Source organism: Salvelinus alpinus, chromosome 9 (assembly GCF_045679555.1).
Source record: "Salvelinus alpinus chromosome 9, SLU_Salpinus.1, whole genome shotgun sequence".
Classification (NCBI taxonomy): Eukaryota; Metazoa; Chordata; class Actinopteri; order Salmoniformes; family Salmonidae; genus Salvelinus; species Salvelinus alpinus.
In genome coordinates this window covers 33,819,123-33,836,409 of record NC_092094.1, presented here as the reverse complement: position 1 = coordinate 33,836,409, position 17,287 = coordinate 33,819,123, and the positions used below count along the sequence as shown (strand labels likewise).

The window sequence follows — 17,287 nt, the reverse complement described above, 5'->3', positions numbered from 1 at the left end:
GTCGAATTGCTGCAAGGAAACCACTACTAAAGGACACCAATAAGAAGAAGAGACTTCCTTGGGCCAAGGAACACGAGCAATGGACATTAGACCGGTGGAAATCTGTCCTTCTGTCTGATGAGTCCAAATTTGAGATTTTTGGCTCCAACCGCCGTGTCTTTGTGAGACGCAGAGTAGGTGAACGGATGATCTCCGCATGTGTGGTTCCCACCATGAAGCATGGAGGAGGTGGTGTGATGGTGTGGGGGATCTTTGCTAGTGACACTGTGTGTGATTTATTTAGAATTCAAGGCACACTTAACCAGCATGGCAACCACAGTATTCTGCAGCGATACGCCATCCCATCTGCTTTGCGCTTCGTGGGAATGTTTTTCAACAGGAAAATGACCCAATGGGCTATTTGACCAAGAAGGAGAGTGATGGAGTGCTGCATCAGATGACATGGCCTCCACAATCACCCGACCTCAACCCATTTGAGATGGTTTGGGATGAGTTGGACCGCAGAGTGAAGGAAAAGCAGCCAACAAGTGCTCAGCATATGTTCCACAAATTAACTTTTAACAAGGCACACCTGTTAATTGAAAAGCATTCCAGGTGAAACTGGTTGAGTGAATGCCAAGAGTGTTCAAAGCTGTCATCAAGGCAAAGGGTGGCTACTTTGAAGAATCTAAAATGTAAAATATATTTTGATTTGTTTAACAGTTTTTTTGTTACTACATGATTCCATGTGTGTTATTTCATAGATTTGATGTATTCACTATTATTCTGCAATGTAGTCACTCAATTAGCCCATGTCAGCTAACCATTTTTAGATTGGTAAATTAGTATAGCAGCCAGCTATCTACCTGTAGTAGCCCTAATCATGGTCGAATTACCGACCGGGGCTCCCACATTGATTTTGTCAGTCACTCTCAAGCAGATATCATATTAAAAACTGCACTTTTTCTTCTCTGCCTCTTGCAGCAAACGTGCCTTAAAATGGCAACATTTTCTCTATGGCCCATGGTAAAATGTGCAGAATTGCAACAACAACAAAAAAAGGTCTCTCCACTGTCAAGAGGGGGGTCACTAAAATGTTTTGCGGCCCCTCATGAGTTCAGATTTTTTGTGGCCCCCACCCCCATCAAAGTTGCCCAACCCTGTGCTAGAGTAACAAAACCACTCTCTCCTGCTGCTCTACCGACACAGTTTCTAAACCCAGAGGAGCAACATTGTGAGACTTCCGGGAACGCTTGTGAAACAGACCAGGCCGGGTTTAGGGGTTTGAGTGAATATTCTTCCTTAGTTGTTAATTTTCTCGAAATCTAAAGGCACAACCTAGATTCGAGCCAATGTCTTAAGTAGTTGAACCTTGTGAAAGTGACAAACTGATACGTTTTCATTTTCGTCAAAAAATACTTTATATTGAAGGAGTGCATTTGAGTTGATGGCCTATACATGCGCAGTTTGGCACGAGACGCCAGTTACACCCGATGATGTGTTTCTACGCATGAGCTTAGCTAGCCAACGTCAACATGACATCGCCTACAAGTGTGATCAGGGATTTCTATTGGAGAAGCAGCCTTAGCCTGTCTACTGTACTGCCTTTGCTACAGATGTAAGGATTGCTGGCATGTGCTTTGCTCAGAAATATCTGACTTTATTAAGTTCAATACAACTGGGAACTCTGGGAAAAAAACAAGCTCCAACTGGGAAAAATTGTTTTGAACACTCGGAATTCCAAGTTGGAAACTCAAGCATCTTTCTAGAGCTCAAACTTTCCGACCTGAAGATCACTGACGTCATGATTTGACCTTTTTTTTAACTTCTTTGAGTTCCCAGTTGTCTTGAAAGCACCATTAGTCAGTGGCTGTGACATAGGGTTCAGCCAGGAGTTGGACAGTCGGAGGAGCAAATGAAATGGTAGGAGGGACATCCCAGCTTCAAGTGGTGTCAGATTTCACATCCTACTCCACAGGCGGAGTTTACTCGACACAGGCGTTAAAGATATACTCCTGTGTCCGTGAGAATCAGGGCTACCGCTCAATGCAAGCCATTTCGATCTACAGTGGCCACAGGCATTTATAAGCTAAAATGTCATTTGAAACTTGTACCAGAACCATGCAGGTCCCCTAAACTTTACATCTGAGGTTTTAACCCACTTAACCCCACAATTTCACCATCATTGTAAAGACCTAGTTATTTTGTTGCTTTGACAGTCATTTCTGAAGATTATTATTTATTTAATGTGATTAGTGATTAATTTACGTCTGTCCCTGATTTTAAGGTCAACCCTGTTACATGAGCTGAGCTCTCATTTAAAATGGACGTGAAACTATTACCTTTTTAAAATATTTTTTTCAAAAGAAACATTGAACATAAACTCAGCAAAAAAATAAACGTCATCTCACTGTCAACTGCGTTTATTTTCAGCAAACGTAACGTGTAAATATTTTTATGAACATAACAAGATTCAACAACTGAGACATAAATTGAACAAGTTCCACAGACATGTGACTAATATAAATTGAATAATGTGTCCCTGAACAAAGGGGGGGTCAAAATCAAAAGTAACAGTCTGTATCTGGTGTGGCCACCAGCTGCATTAAGTACTGCAGTGCATCTCCTCCTCATGCACGGCACCAGATTTGCCAGTTCTTGCTGTGAGATGCTACCCCACTCTTCAACCAAGGCACCTGCAAGTTCCCAGATATTTCTGGGGGGGGTGGCCCTAACCATCACCCTCCGATCCAACAGGTCCCAGACGTGCTCAATGGGATTGAGATCCGGGCTCTTCGCAGGCCATGGCAGAACACTGACATTCCTGTCTAGCAGGAAATCACACACAGAACGAGCAGTATGGCTGGTGGCATTGTCATGCTAGGGGGTCATGTCAGGATGAGCCTGCAAGAAGGGTACCACATGAGGGAGGAGGATGTCTTCCCTGTAACACACAACGTTGAGATTGCCTGCAATGACAAGCTCAGTCCGATGATGCTGTGACACACCACCCCAGACCATGACGGACCCTCCACCTCCAAATCGATCCCGCTCCAGAGTACAGGCCTCGGTGTAACGCTCATTCCTTCGACGATAAACGCGAATCCGACCATCACCCCTGGTGAGACAAAACCACAACTTTTCAGTGAAGAGCACTTTGTGCCAGTCCTGTCTGGTCCAGCGACGATGGGTTTTTACCCATAGGCGACATTGTTGCCGGTGATGTCTGGTGAGGACATGCCTTACAACAGGCCTACAAACCCTCAGTCCAGCCTCTCTCAGCCTATTGCAGACAGTCTGAGTACTGATGGAGGGAATGTGCATTCCTGGTGTAACTCGGGCAGTTGTTGTTGCCATCCTGTACCTGTCCCGCAGGTGTGATGTTCGTATGTACCGATCCTGTGCAGGTGTTACACGTGGTCTGCCACTGCGAGGACGATCAGCTGTCCATCCTGTCGCGCTGTCTTAGGTGTCTCACAGTACAGACATTGCAATTTATTGCCCTGGCCACATCTGCAGTCCTCATGCCTCCTTGCAGCATGCCTAAGGCACATTCACACAGATGAGCAGGGACCCTGGGCATCTTTCTTTTGGTGTTTTTCAGAGTCAGTAGAAAGGCCTCTTTAGTGTCCTAAGTTTTCATAACTGTGACCTTAATTGCCTACCGTCTGTAAGCTGTTAGTGCCTTTACGACCGTTCCACAGGTGCATGTTCATTAATTGTTTATTGAACAAGCATGGGAAATGGTGTTTAAACCCTTTACAATGAAGATCTGTGAAGTTATTTTGATTTTTACGAATTATCTTTGAAAGACAGGGTACTGAAAAAGGGGCGTTTCTTTTTTTTGCTGAGTTTACAATAGTTAAATCATAGTGTAAAAGCAAGTGAGCTGTTACTATTTTTTGCCATTTTCTGGTAAAAACTGTGCATGTCAAGCATTACACGTCAACCCCATTACCCTTAGATAGGCTAGGAATGTTTTAATAATTAAAAATGTTTTGGAAGCTTCAATTGCCCCTCATTGCTGCACACAAGCTTCAATTCCACATGTCACAATGGGATTTATGCTGATTTAAAGATGCACTATGCAGAAATGGCTCTGCCAATTCCTGGTTGCTCAAATTCTAATTGTTAGCCTACTTTCAGTATTTGTGACAAAACAAGCTAGTGTAAAGAATCGTTGTACCATCTAAACTGCTATGAAATATATTTTCCATAATCAAAAATATTGTATTTCCAGCTGTTTGAAGCTGGTCTACAAAACCGAAACTTATGATTGGGAAGAATAGAACAGCGCACATAGAACATATCTACTGTTTCTTAGACTTGCTTTCAATAAAGAATGACAGAGCTATAACTCACATTTCTCTGCGAATCTGGTCAGGTCACTCAAAAAGTTACATATTGCAGCTTTAAGATGATAACCTCAACCCTATTACGGTCAACCCAGTTGGCACTTCATGGGCACTTACAATATGTTATTATTTGTGAAGTGAAACATGTGCTTATGGCAGAATGTGAAATGAATAGTTTTGACCAAATTAGACTACACAAAATGTACTCTACTCGAGGAACGACCCGTGTGTTGTTTAGGAATCATACTGTAGCGAGGACAGCTGCAAAGTAAAGCACACTCACACACTATAGTCACAGAGCTATTTATATTCTTTAGTATTGAATATTACTTGTGTGTTTGAGCAATTAAGTGGGGTAAACTGTCCACATGCTAGAATTGGCAGGAAAATACAATGGCTTAGATGAATTTAGGGTGATACTTCTAATCCCTCTTTCCTTAGGGATACTGTTCGACTGACAATTTTAAATGTATCTATGAAGGACTCTAGCTTTGGAAGTGTTTACATAAAGTATTTCTTATCAGCTATATTGCATAAAGTGGACTAGCAAAGGAGGTCAGCCAGGCTGTTTGACACTGTTTTTAATAATACAATAATATACCTTTGAATTAAAACTTTACAGGCTTCATTGCAAAAAAATACAATACTTATTTGGAAACCACACAAATCACATTACAGTGCAAACTGATCCAATATTTATTTAACAAATACTTATTTACAATGATGGCCTACCCCGGGGCCAATTGTGCACCGCCCTATGGGACTCCCAATCACGGCTGGATGTGATACAGCCTGGATTTGAACCAGGCACTGTAGTGGAGTCTCTTGCACTGAGATGCAGTGCCTTAGACCACTGCGCCACTTGGGAGCAGTTCAAAGGCATCTGGTCACTAAGAGCCTGACTCAAAGTCCCAATGTACAAATATAATTACTGTTAGCTGATGCATAAGAGAAACTTTGCAAGTAGCTAGACATTTGTAGCTTTAATACAGACAAGGTAGAACCGGCCTATGGCACCCTAACACCCAATTTAAGGATCTAATGACAAGGCTTGTCTCAATACCATGTTAAACAAGACTAAGACATCCCCAATCATCTGACTCTGTGCTTACCCAAAAGCATGGCTACATGAATCACTTAAAGCCAGCTCTCACTCCCCCTGGGAAAGATGCTTCCACAAGTGGTTTAGGATGTGACTCACTGGCTCTGCCAATGACAAAAGCTCTCAGACAATTAGTGTTTGAACATCAGGGTGCTTTGTCTGGAGAAAACCATACAGCTCTAATGTCCACACAAGAGAGGCATGGCTACGGTCTTGGTTGTTGGCAGAGAAAAGTGAGCATATTTTTGTGAAATATAGAAATAAATTAAACTGCAGAATCTTCTGGCTGGAATACAGTTTATTTCCTTGTTAAAGTCCCCCCCCCATCTCTGGTTTATATTTCTCTACAGGACTACATTTCTTAAAAATCTAATTTTATCACTAGGCCTACATACCACGAGTGTGCTCAACTCCACACAGAAAGTACAACAGAACATTTTAGTAACAGTGCATGTGGATTAATCAAATGCCCACATTCTTGCAAAGCAGATCAGTTAATTGACTGCACTTTGGTTACTGCCCATTCCTGGTGGGCCGATGCAGTGCCATTGACTTGTATACTGTCTATAGTTCCACTAATACTCATCAGGAACAGAATGGTGCTGGTGAAGGGTGAGATCTGGGCCAAACAAAGCAGTAGCACAAGGCAACCTCATACACAAGGAATCTTCAACTCAGCTACTTACATGATGAATGTAAATATTTATAAAATATTCCAAAACCATACACATATTGCAAACTGACATGAGTAAAGTATTCAGTCCACATATTCCGTACAGTAGGTTTATCAGAGGCCTCATCCTTGTGTACCTCAAACAGGTAAAACTTAAGTGCAACAAATTTCATTTGTCAAATATCACAGAGCAACAAATAACAAAAAAAACTTGTTTAATCACCATGTAAGAATTTGTCCTGTAGATTTTTGAAAAAAAGTCTAACAAAATACCAACTTACATAGCATGTAAATAAATAGGTATTTCACCACTTAACCCATCACCATTGTGGAGTATGAGCCACCATGTGAGGAGCTTTTCAACTTACAGCAGAGGAGACCTGAGCAAGTCAGTGAACCATCCCCCACTGACAAAGCCATGAACCTAGGTGTGTGTTCCTTATGCGTAGGTTCCCCCTGTCATGAGAAGCTCGTAGGCAGGGTCACGGCTCCTACTGCACAGCACCACACAGGCACACAGCATCCCAAATACCTAGGAAAGGAAAACACCAGGGGTTGAAGTGTAGTGTCATCCATGTCTTCCATCCATCCGTTCCTGAGGATGTCCCCTGTCAGCCTCTGACCTGGGCACTAGGCCAACTACTCTCCCAAGAAAGGCTGAGCACTGAGCAAGGACACAAAGCTACTACATCAGCAGCAAACAGGGAAGCCTCTGGGTCAAAAGCCTCTAGGATTACTGCAAAGCAGAATTCACATCCACACACTCACCAGCCCATAAAATAATATAATCTAATGTTGATGAAATGCAGAGGTAACATTATAAAAAGATGCAACTACAGTACATTGATAAACTGCTATTTAAATGTAGACTAGAACCATTTGCTGTCCTGGGGTTAAGCTGGGTTTCTGTATTGCACTTTGTGACAACTGCTGATGTAAAAAGGGCTTCAGAAAATACATTTGATAGATTTTTACTGAAATAATGAATGACAGCACTTTAAAGCAGCTCTCTGTCATGCAGCTGCCCCCTCATTGTAGTCAAATGAAAGGAATGAAAAGGGGTAAATCCAACCAATGACATGCCATCTTAATACACTAAATTTCCCATGGCCTCCAGAATCTGATTATGAACATTATAACAAATCAAAGTAACTAATATATTAAGTCAATGCAAATTGGCATGGGAGAATTTTTCCTTTAGGCTCCATTTAGCCTAGTTTGAGATGTCCTTGTGGCTATGCCATTTCCCCTTTTCCAAAAATTCCTAGATGCATTTTCCCTGTCCCCACAAAACAGTCCCCTCTAGGCCCTGTTCCTTGAGGCTCTGGTGGAGTGTGGCTGGGGGTTGACATAATAATGGCATACCCAGGCCCACTCAACCTCCATAATGAATCACTTCATGAGTCATAGCATAGGGAAGGGGGGGTTCACATGATGGCACAACACATCCATTAGTTGAACGAAAGAGGCCTGATGGAATTGGTTCTGTACCTGAATTGCAGCGAACGTCAGTGCAGCCCAGATGACATACATCATAATCTCCTTTAGTTTCTTCACAACAAGGGCTTCACATCCCTGGAAACACACAAACAATACATTGTGTAAGAGAATCAATGTGTATGTTATGCATGAGAGCAAAGCATAGGTATGTTTCGGACAATCTCTTACCTCTGGATAGAGGTCTCCAGGACGGGCTAGAGAGCCTGTACAGTTGCTGACATTAGGTTTGCAGCAGCTCACTGGTACACTGTTGTTTTGAAACTCATTAAACCAGCGCGTGTTCATCCAGTCTGAGTAAGTGTGAATTCCACAACAATGGAGCTGCAGGCATGACAAATGGTGATGGTTAACACTAGATCATTTCAATATAGCTTTAAATAACTTAACTGTTACAAAAAACATGAATTGCCCAAGTTACATTCTATCACCTGTCTTTGCATGTAGTCAATGGCACGGCTTGAGGCATCTGCATTGGTGCCATTGTACTCATTGTACACCTTCTGGATGGAGTGATTGACCTCGTCTCCAACCTGTAAACAAACAGGTTACTGTGCTTAACGGGACAATCTTCAATAACCTCATTAATGCATTTCTGATGAATACTAGGCTATAGTGAATCACCACTTAAGATAGCACTTTCTCCATTCATGGGAAGACTAAATATAAAGATACATTTCCTACTATGTTTTCCATAGAGAACATTTTTAATATTGTTGAATGAAAAAAGTTTCACATTGGAACGTATCCAGATAATTGGTATCCTGAACAAAATCTGATTTTCACAAATGTAACCTTGATCAATATGTACTTGACTTACACACCTTCGATCTGTAAATATAACCAAGAACCACCACAGCCACTTCCGTCACAAACACCAGCAGGAGAATGATGACAAACTGTGGTGAAAAGAGAAAGAATTAAACATAAGAAACTACTGAAAATAAAAGGGTCCCTGAGGCAGACAGGAAAATTTTAAGATCTCTAGCATTTATTTGGGGCAGCAGGTAGCCTAGTGGTTAGAGCATTGGGCCAGTAACCAAAAGGTTGCTGGATCGAATCCTTGAGCTGACAAGGTAAAACTCTGTCGTTCTGCCCCTGAACAAGGCAGTTAACCCACTGTAAAATGGGAAATAAGACGCACATTTAAATCAACACTGTAATGAACGATTATACAACATAAAGGTGAAATATAGATATTTTTTAAAAACATGATACAAAAGCTCTCTGTTTGCCAGTCTTCTGGCCAACAGGATTACTGAGGGAGTTCTGAGACCAGTTTGAATGTTGTAGTAGTAGGGGATAAGGCAACATTCACTGCAGGGCTCTAAAGAACAACCATTTTACTTGCATATGCACCCAAATATTTTTTGCAATGATTACTTCACTGCACCGAAGCCCGAGTGCCATGGGGAATACATTGAGCGCAGATTCATGACCGTCACACGTGCGCCATTACTACAAAGAAAACTCCATTACCTCAAATATCTTTCATTGTGCTCCTCAATTTCTTTGTGTGATCCTACATTTTTCAACTTATGTACACACGTGCTCCCTGTAAAAAAACATCAGCGTAGAGCCCTGCACTGACCGTTATAAGGCCACAGCGGCTTTCTCGTATTGTGGCACAGCATCCAATAAGACCGATGATGAAAAGGAGGCCTCCAACTGCAATTATGGTCACAGCAGGTATAAGGGTGTACACATCCTCAAAGAAGTGGTCGTAGTCATCATAGGTGATGAACACGTAGGCTCCAACATAGCACAAAATCCCTGCTGCTGCCTGTATTATGGGGGGAGAGAGTATTAATAACACAAAAAAAGCATATATTAAAACAAAAAAGGCATATATTAAAACAAAAAAAGGTTCAAATGAGTGTGGCCTCTGATGGTCCCTCAAGGAGGTTGTTAGGCCTAAATCAGAGGCAAATCTTGAGCGTGCTATGGGCTAAGGATGAGCCAAAAGACATGTTTGTCTGACACAAAAGCATACAACTATTACAACCATCCCATTGGCATTATAATAACTCAATCCTTCAAATTGGAATTATTTGATTTCTCACTGACTGGCAAAGACCATTAAAAATACCATTGTGTTTATTGATCTCTCAAACCTAATTTCAGTTGAAGGCATTCAGTTGTACAACTGACTAGGTGTCCCCCTTTCCCTTTATATTCTAACATATGGAAGTTTAGAAAAAGAGCTGCCAACAAACATTTTATGTTGAGGACCCACTTACAGTATGGCTATTAGGCTACCGTTTCATTTTATGGGAAGGGGCATTTAAAAAAAATACAAATACATTGGCTGGGACAAAGGGGGCACAGAAGCCCAGCATGAAACTCCCTGATTCTAACCGCAGTAGCCAAAGCAACCAGACAAAGAAAGACAGAGAACAAAAGGAAATGTTCAGCTAGCTAACGTTAGTTAAATATAAAAGGGATAGCAACATGACTGCAAGAACATTGCATTATGTAGTAACCCAAAGGCCCAAACTCTCAAACAGTATATTGAAGCTAAAAATAGACAAACAGCCACATGGCCTAGGTTGCATTGAATGGTAGGAAGTAGCAGGTTGCTGCGCATAATGTTGTGGATGAGAATTTGCGCATTCTCGAACGACACAGATGTCGTTTTAACTTACCCAAAAAATGAGGTTCAGAAAGACCAGCACTGTCTTTGATGAGGTAATACCACACCGACCCATGTTTAAAATAGGGATTCTCTATTATTACAGTAAAAACGTATTTGTGAACTAACTGGCTATGTCCTCCTGCGTTTGCAATCCATGCTTGACTGGAGTGGATTCTCTCCCCCACACACCGGAGCCCTAGCACCACATAAACCACACTCCTACCCCCAATGTATGTCATGTGACCCGATGAGCTGGTCATCCTTGAGGTGTGTATAATAACACCGATTAAAAGGATCTAACCCTTTTTTTTTTTTTTATGTCTCCTAAAATGACATACCCAAATCAAACTACCTGTAGCTCAGGACCTGAAGCAAGGATATGCATATTCTTGATACCATTTGAAAGGAAACACTTTGAAGTTTGTGGAAATGTTAAATTAATGTAGGAGAATATAACACATTAGATCTGGTAAAAGATAATACAAAGACAAAAACGTGTTTTTAAAATATTTTTTTATGTTGTTCCATCATCTTTGAAATGCAGGCGAAAGGCCATAATGTATTATTCCAGGTTTGTGCAATTTAGATTTTGTCCACTAGATGGCAGCAGTATATGTGCAAAGTTTTAGACTGTTCAAAATGTTGTATCAAGTCTGCCCAAATGTGCCAAATTGGTTTATTGATACATTTTGAAGTTCATAACTATGCACTCTCCTCAAACAATAGCATGGCATTCTTTCACTGAAATAGCTACTGCAAATTGGACAGTGCAGTTAGATTAACAAGATTTTAAGCTTTCTGCCCATATCAGATATGTCTATTAGATATGTCTATGGGAAATGATCTTGTTACTTACAACCTCATGCTAATAACATTAGCCTATGTTAGCTCAACCGTCCCGCAGGGGGGACACCGATCCCGTAGCGGTTTTAACCCTATCTGATCCTACCTGAGGCCAACAGCCTGAGAGGACAGGACACCACCACTCAACACACGCTGTAACTCTTCTGAAGTTAAATCTCCTACCCCCAAGTACTTCTCTGCAGCTGCCACCACAACATCTATATTCTGTGATTTACGTTCAATTTTTGTGAAGGTGTTTTTTCGCCCACCAAGCGAGGAGTTTTTGTATGGAGGTCAATGAGAGTGTGTGGAAATTGGTCAACAAAAAACGTAATGGCTTATTTGATTTATAGAAGTTTTGTTATGCTTAGGTTGTTACGAGTGTAACAACTTTGAGAAAAACAACTTTATATCAGAGTTGTGTCTGTTGTTCACACGAGTATCTGCCCTCTCATTGGCTAGAATGGTCCCACCTCGCCTCCTCTCAACTGCCTTCCATCTTTGAACATGTTATTTAATAGAACCCCAGAGTTGAGGTGTCATAATACACATAAAACCTAAACCTAAGGGAATTTTAGAAACACCTAAAATAAGGGCTGTGTTTCAAGTAGACTTACCCTGGTGTGACGTTTTGATAACCATGTAAATCTCTTTCGGACAAGGTGACTTTTATCGATATATTTGGCTCTATCTACTTTCAGAACCAAAAATGCTAATTAGCATCAAAGTAGACATCATTCAAGACTAGAAATTCCTGCAAGCTCCTGCATGTCATCTCTAGCTGACACCTTTGCAAACAGGTATTGTTTCAATTTAAATTAGATAGTTAATCCAGAGATTACCTTTGCCTAGATTCAGCAGGCTCGTCCAGATCACCATGGCATTTATAATCTTATGATAGCCACATTAGCAGCTAATAAGCGTTTCATTTTTGAGGGGTAAATAAAGGTGAATATATTGTTAAAAGTCACCTTGTCTTAGAGAGATTTACATGGTTATCAAAATGTCACAGCAGAGTAAGGCTACACGAAGCACAGCCTTTATTTTAAGCGTTAAAGTGGGCATCATACTGTGGTACTCCTATTGTTAGAGCTGCCACTTGAGTAGCTGGTCAATATAATGGTTAAAGTAGCGGAATAAGGTGATGGGTTTTAATGAGTATAGGGTTAGTTAGCTGGTAGGGTAATTAAAATATGTATATTTACATTTTTTTCAGTTGTATTTTTCCTGGTTCCCCTTTCCCATTTTGTAGCACAAAGTATAATGGATCTATACTATTGTTCAGTTGGGGGCAGCAATGCAACATATTGGATGCCAACCGCCGTTAAATCTCACAGAAGACGAAGAAGAAGAAGAAGATGGCATTGTTTCGTTTCTTTTGCTCACCAAGCAAGGATTTTTTGTTTGGAGTTCAATGAGAGAGAGTCGAATTTTGTCAACAAAAAATGTCATGGCTTATTTGCTACGAGGTTTATTTGATCAAGTAAACGTTTTGTAATTCTTACGTTGTTACGAGTCTACTGATATAAGTATGACACGTGACATCTCTGCAACTTTGTGTAAAAACGTTATATTAGAGTTGTCTCGAGATCGCTATGCATATTCATGACATGAGGCTAGTAGCACAACATCTCTCTCCATTTAATTTCTTTAACCTTTATTTTATCAGGGAGTCATACTGACACCAAGGTCTCTTTTACAGATGAGCCCTGAATTACAGAAAATACACATCTCAAAATATAAATACAAAATGCAAGCAGAAGCAAAGACACAGTCATAAAAAACAACACATTCATAAGTAATAAGGTCCTCAATCAGTTTTCTGAATTGGCCTAGAGGCACCAAAACATAAAATGTACGTACAGTTAAGATTGTTCCAAAAATAAGGTGCAAGAAAACTTAAAGCTGAATTACCTAACTCAGTAGAGACCAAAGGAATTTCCAGAATTAGCCATCCCTGAGACCAGGTGTGGTTACTCGTATGTCTAAAGTTTAGTAATGATGTTAGGTACAGTGGGACGTTTTATAAAATAGCTTTATAAATAAAACCTATCAATGTAGGGCCAAGCAACTTTCTGGTAGAGAATGCAGTAATGAGTACAAAATTTGCTGACCGTAATAAAGCACGGTGGCTGTCACGATCGTCTTGTGAAGAGAGAGAGGACCAAAACGCAGCGTGTGAAAAATAAGACATCTTTTTATTTGAAGAAGAAAAACGAAACCAAACACTTTACAAACTAACAAAACAACAAACGACCGTGAAGCTACAAAACGAAAGTGCACACACAAGCTACTAACGTTTAGACATAGACAATTACCCACAAATACATGATGCCTATGGCTGCCTTAAATATGGCTCCCAATCAGAGACAAATGAAAAACATCTGTCTCTGATTGAGAACCACTCAGGCAACCATAGACATACCTAGACACATTCACTCAACCATAGACATACCTAGACACATTCACTCAACACAAACCCATACACTACACCCAACACCCGCTTTACCATATAACCACCCAAACTAGACAAAACACAAACATTCCCCATGTCACACCCTGACCTAACTAAAATAATAAAGAAAACAAAGAATACTAAGGCCAGGGTGTGACAGTGGCGCTATGACAAACTGCATCTAACGGTTCATGAAGTGGCAGCTGCATTCATATAGATGAATAGTCCAGGACCTATTTTTTTTTTTTTTTTTTTGTAGTTACAGTCTTGTCCCATCGCGGCAACTCCCCTACGGACTCGGGAGAGGCAAAGGTCAAGAGCCACGCGTCCTCCGAAACACAACTCTGCCAAGCCGCACTGCTTCTTGACACACTACTTGCTTAACCCGGAAGCCAGCCGCACCAATGTGTCAGAGGAAATACCGTCCAGCTGGCAACTGAAGTCAGCTTGCAGGCACTCAGGACCTATTTATATAGAAGAAGGCATTTTTTATTGTCAGCTTCTTAACTAACTCATCAATATGCTTTTTAAAAGGCAGCTTTTCATCTACCCAGATGCCCAGATATTTGTAAGCAGGGACACAATCAAATGGATACCATCCAAAGTACATATGCTTAAATCATCAGACATATACTTAGTTTTACCTGCATTCAATACTAATTTCAGGTCAATAAGGTTTTTCTGTCATTTCAATGAAGGCAAACTGTAGTTCAGATATAGAGTCTGGTCAACCGTGGGGGCAATAGCATGCACAACAGTATCATCGGCAAGTGCAGGTACATTTTTTTTACAGACAAGTCGATATTGTTAATGTAAACAGTAAAAAGTACAGAACCCAGAATCGACCCCTGCGGGACACCTTTCATAATATCCAGGAAAGCTGATTTAACCCCATCAGTAGATACACATTAAGTTCTATCTGTCAAGTAATTTTTTAACCAGTTACATGCAGCCTGGTCTAGGCCAATAGGAAAGCCTTTGCAGTGAGTGATCAACAGCATCAAAAGCTTTTGACAGGTCAATGAAGAGTGCAGCACAATGTTGCCTTTTATCCATACAGTTAAGCACATCATTTATAACCAGGGATGCAGCAAAGAGTGCTGGTCTAAAATCCGACTGATGTACATTTAGAATACATTTCAAAGATAAGAAACATTTTAGCTGAGATTTAATCAAGGATTCTAATATTTTAGCTTGGGAAAAAAGTTTAGAAACAGGGCTATAATTATTTAGGTCACAAGGGTCACCATCTTTGTGAAGGGGGAGTGCATAGGCCACCTTCCAAACCTTGGGGATAGTTCCAAATATAATCGTCAGGATAAAAATATGGGTTAATGATTCAGCAATCAGGGGAGCAGAGAGCTGCAGCAAAAATGGATAAAGCATATCAGCCCCAGTGGATTAAAAAAAGAATATCTTAAGCAAGGCATCTAGTACATTACAGGTAGTAAATTGTTGAAATGAAAACAACTAGAAGTTGACGGGTTAACCGTCAAGTCAGCTAGAGACTAGCAGAAGGAAGAGAAGTCGACTGACTGACCATAGTAAATTAAATCACTGTTTCTCTCGAATAAAAAGCCTGCTGAGGTAAAATAATGATTGTAAGTCTTTAATTTACAATCTGTAGAAACTATGAGAATAGAAAGATTCAGAACTTTTGTGAAACATCACTGCACAGTTGAAAAATATATGGCAAATAGAAATCCAATATGGATAGTGTTAAGCGATAGATGGAATGGGTTTGAGTGGAGCTGAAGGGTGGGAGTTAAAACAAACAAAAGATAACTATTGTAAGATAGATTGTGTCCGTAAAAAGTATATTGTATGTATAAACTGGAATTAGAAACCTAAGTGTTGTTCACTAGTTTACTCCAATTAGGGGAGGGGTGGTAGAGTTAGTGGGAAATGAAAAAATGAAAATATATCTGAAAAAAATGTGTGTATATATATATATGTGTGTGTCACGACTTCGGCCGAAGTTGGTCCCTCTCCTTGTTCGGGCGGTGTTCGGCGGTCGACGTCACCGGTTTTCTAGCCGCCACCGATCCACTTTTCATTTTCCATTTGTTTTGTCTTCATTGTACACACCTGGTTTCCATTCCCATAATTAATTTTTCCTTATTTAACCCTCTGTTTCCCCCATGGTTTTGTGCGTGTGTGTTCTTTGTAAGTTGGTCTCATTTGTGAGCGTGATTATTTTCCTTCTTGGAATATTTGTTGTTATGAGTAAAGTTACGTTTATTACTCATCTCTGTGTCCTGCGCCTGACTCCGCCTTACCTGCTACACCTAGACGCCTTACTGTGTGTGTGTGTGTGTGTGTGTGTGTGTGTGTGTGTGTGTGTGTGTGTGTGTGTGTGTGTGTGTGTGTGTGTGTGTGTGTGTGTGTGTGTGTGTGTGTGTGTGTGTGTGTGTGTGTGTGTGTGTGTACAGTCAAAGTTTGGACACACCTACTCATTCAAGGGTTTTTCTTTATTTTACCTGTTTTCTACATTGTAGAATAGTAGTGAAGACATCAAAACTATGAGATAACACATATGGAATCATGTAGTAACACAAAAAGTGTTAAACAAATCAGAATATATTTTATATTTGAGATTCTTCAAAGTAGCCACCATTTGCCTTGATGACAGCTTTGCACACTCTTGGCATTCTCTCAACCAGCTCCATGAGGTAGTCACCTGGATCATCTCCTTTGTTTTGCTCACTCAACGTCAACAAAACAAAGGAGATGATTGTGAACTACAGGAAACAGCAGAGGTAGCGCCCCCCTGTCGGGCTGCATCTTGTCGGGCTGAATCACCGCCTGATACGGCAACTGCACTGCCCGCAACCGCAGGACTCTCCAGAGGGTAGTGCGGTCTGCCCAACGCATCACCGGGGGCAAACTACCTGTCCCCAGGACACCTACAGCACCCGATGTCACAGGAAGGCCTCCAAAAAGATTATCAAGACAACAATAACCCGAGCCACTGCCTGCTGACCCCGCTATCATCCAGAAGGCGAGGTCAGTACAGGTGCATCAAAGCTGGGACCGAGAGACTGAAAAACAGCTTCTATCTCAAGGACATCAGACTATTAAATAGCCATCACTAGCATATTAGAGGCTGCTGCCTATATACATAGACTTGAAATCACTGGCCACTTTAATAAATGGAACACTAGTCACTTTAATAATGTTTACATATTTTTCATTAGTCATCTCATATGTATATACTATATTCTATTTGTTAAGAGAATTATGTTCTCAATGTTCATAAACCAATTCAATCAAACTACCCAGTCTGCTAGATCAGGATTTGTAAGATACTAATTGAAATGAAGCAGACAGAGGCCCAGCTAAAATAGTCAATAAGGTTTATTCACGGGAACGTTCTAAAGTCAAGAATACAAAACAATTCATTTTATACTGGCTTCTCACACACACACATTCACACAACCATACGCACACACATTCACACTAACATTAGCACACAATGTCCTGCTACGCACACACATTCACACTACCAGAAGGTATCCCACGCACATACTGTCTCACTACCCAGCCGACAGAGATTAGGGAGACCTTGACCTTGAGACGTACTCCCCGTTCTCTCCCAAATCTCTAGTCAGGTCAGCACCGAGCTGTGTTTAAAATACAGTTTAAAATAGCAGTCTGTGTTTAAAATACCATAAAGACAAACATTAGCTATATTGTTTTACCCTAATTCTGACTAGGACTACACATTTATTGATTATGATTTTATACA

General features: G+C 40.8%; 1 protein-coding gene across 1 annotated transcript; it reads right to left on the bottom strand.

Moving 5' to 3' along the window:
• Positions 1–4,900: 4,900 nt before the first annotated feature.
• LOC139584695 (tetraspanin-3-like) lies at positions 4,901–10,499 on the bottom strand. The gene is made up of 7 exons (XM_071416816.1): positions 10,252–10,499; positions 9,198–9,389; positions 8,431–8,505; positions 8,038–8,139; positions 7,778–7,930; positions 7,601–7,684; positions 4,901–6,641 (listed from the first exon to the last, which is right to left on the bottom strand). The coding sequence occupies exons 1-7, from the start codon at positions 10,312–10,314 to the stop codon at positions 6,549–6,551; spliced, it is 762 nt and encodes a 253-aa protein (XP_071272917.1). The 5' UTR covers positions 10,315–10,499; the 3' UTR covers positions 4,901–6,548.
• Between the last annotated feature and the right edge of the window lie 6,788 nt (positions 10,500–17,287).

Bases quoted from the DNA above. Each gene is read 5' to 3' on its own strand.
- LOC139584695 (XM_071416816.1), bottom strand. From the start codon at position 10,314: ATGGGTCGGTGTGGTATTACCTCATCAAAGACAGTGCTGGTCTTTCTG. The intron at 8,506-9,197 runs GTCAGTGCAGGG...TTTTCACCACAG, and splicing joins GCCGCTGTGGCCTTATAACG to TTTGTCATCATTCTCCTGCT. The intron at 7,685-7,777 runs GTAAGAGATTGT...GTGTGTTTCCAG, and splicing joins CTGGAGACCTCTATCCAGAG to GGATGTGAAGCCCTTGTTGT.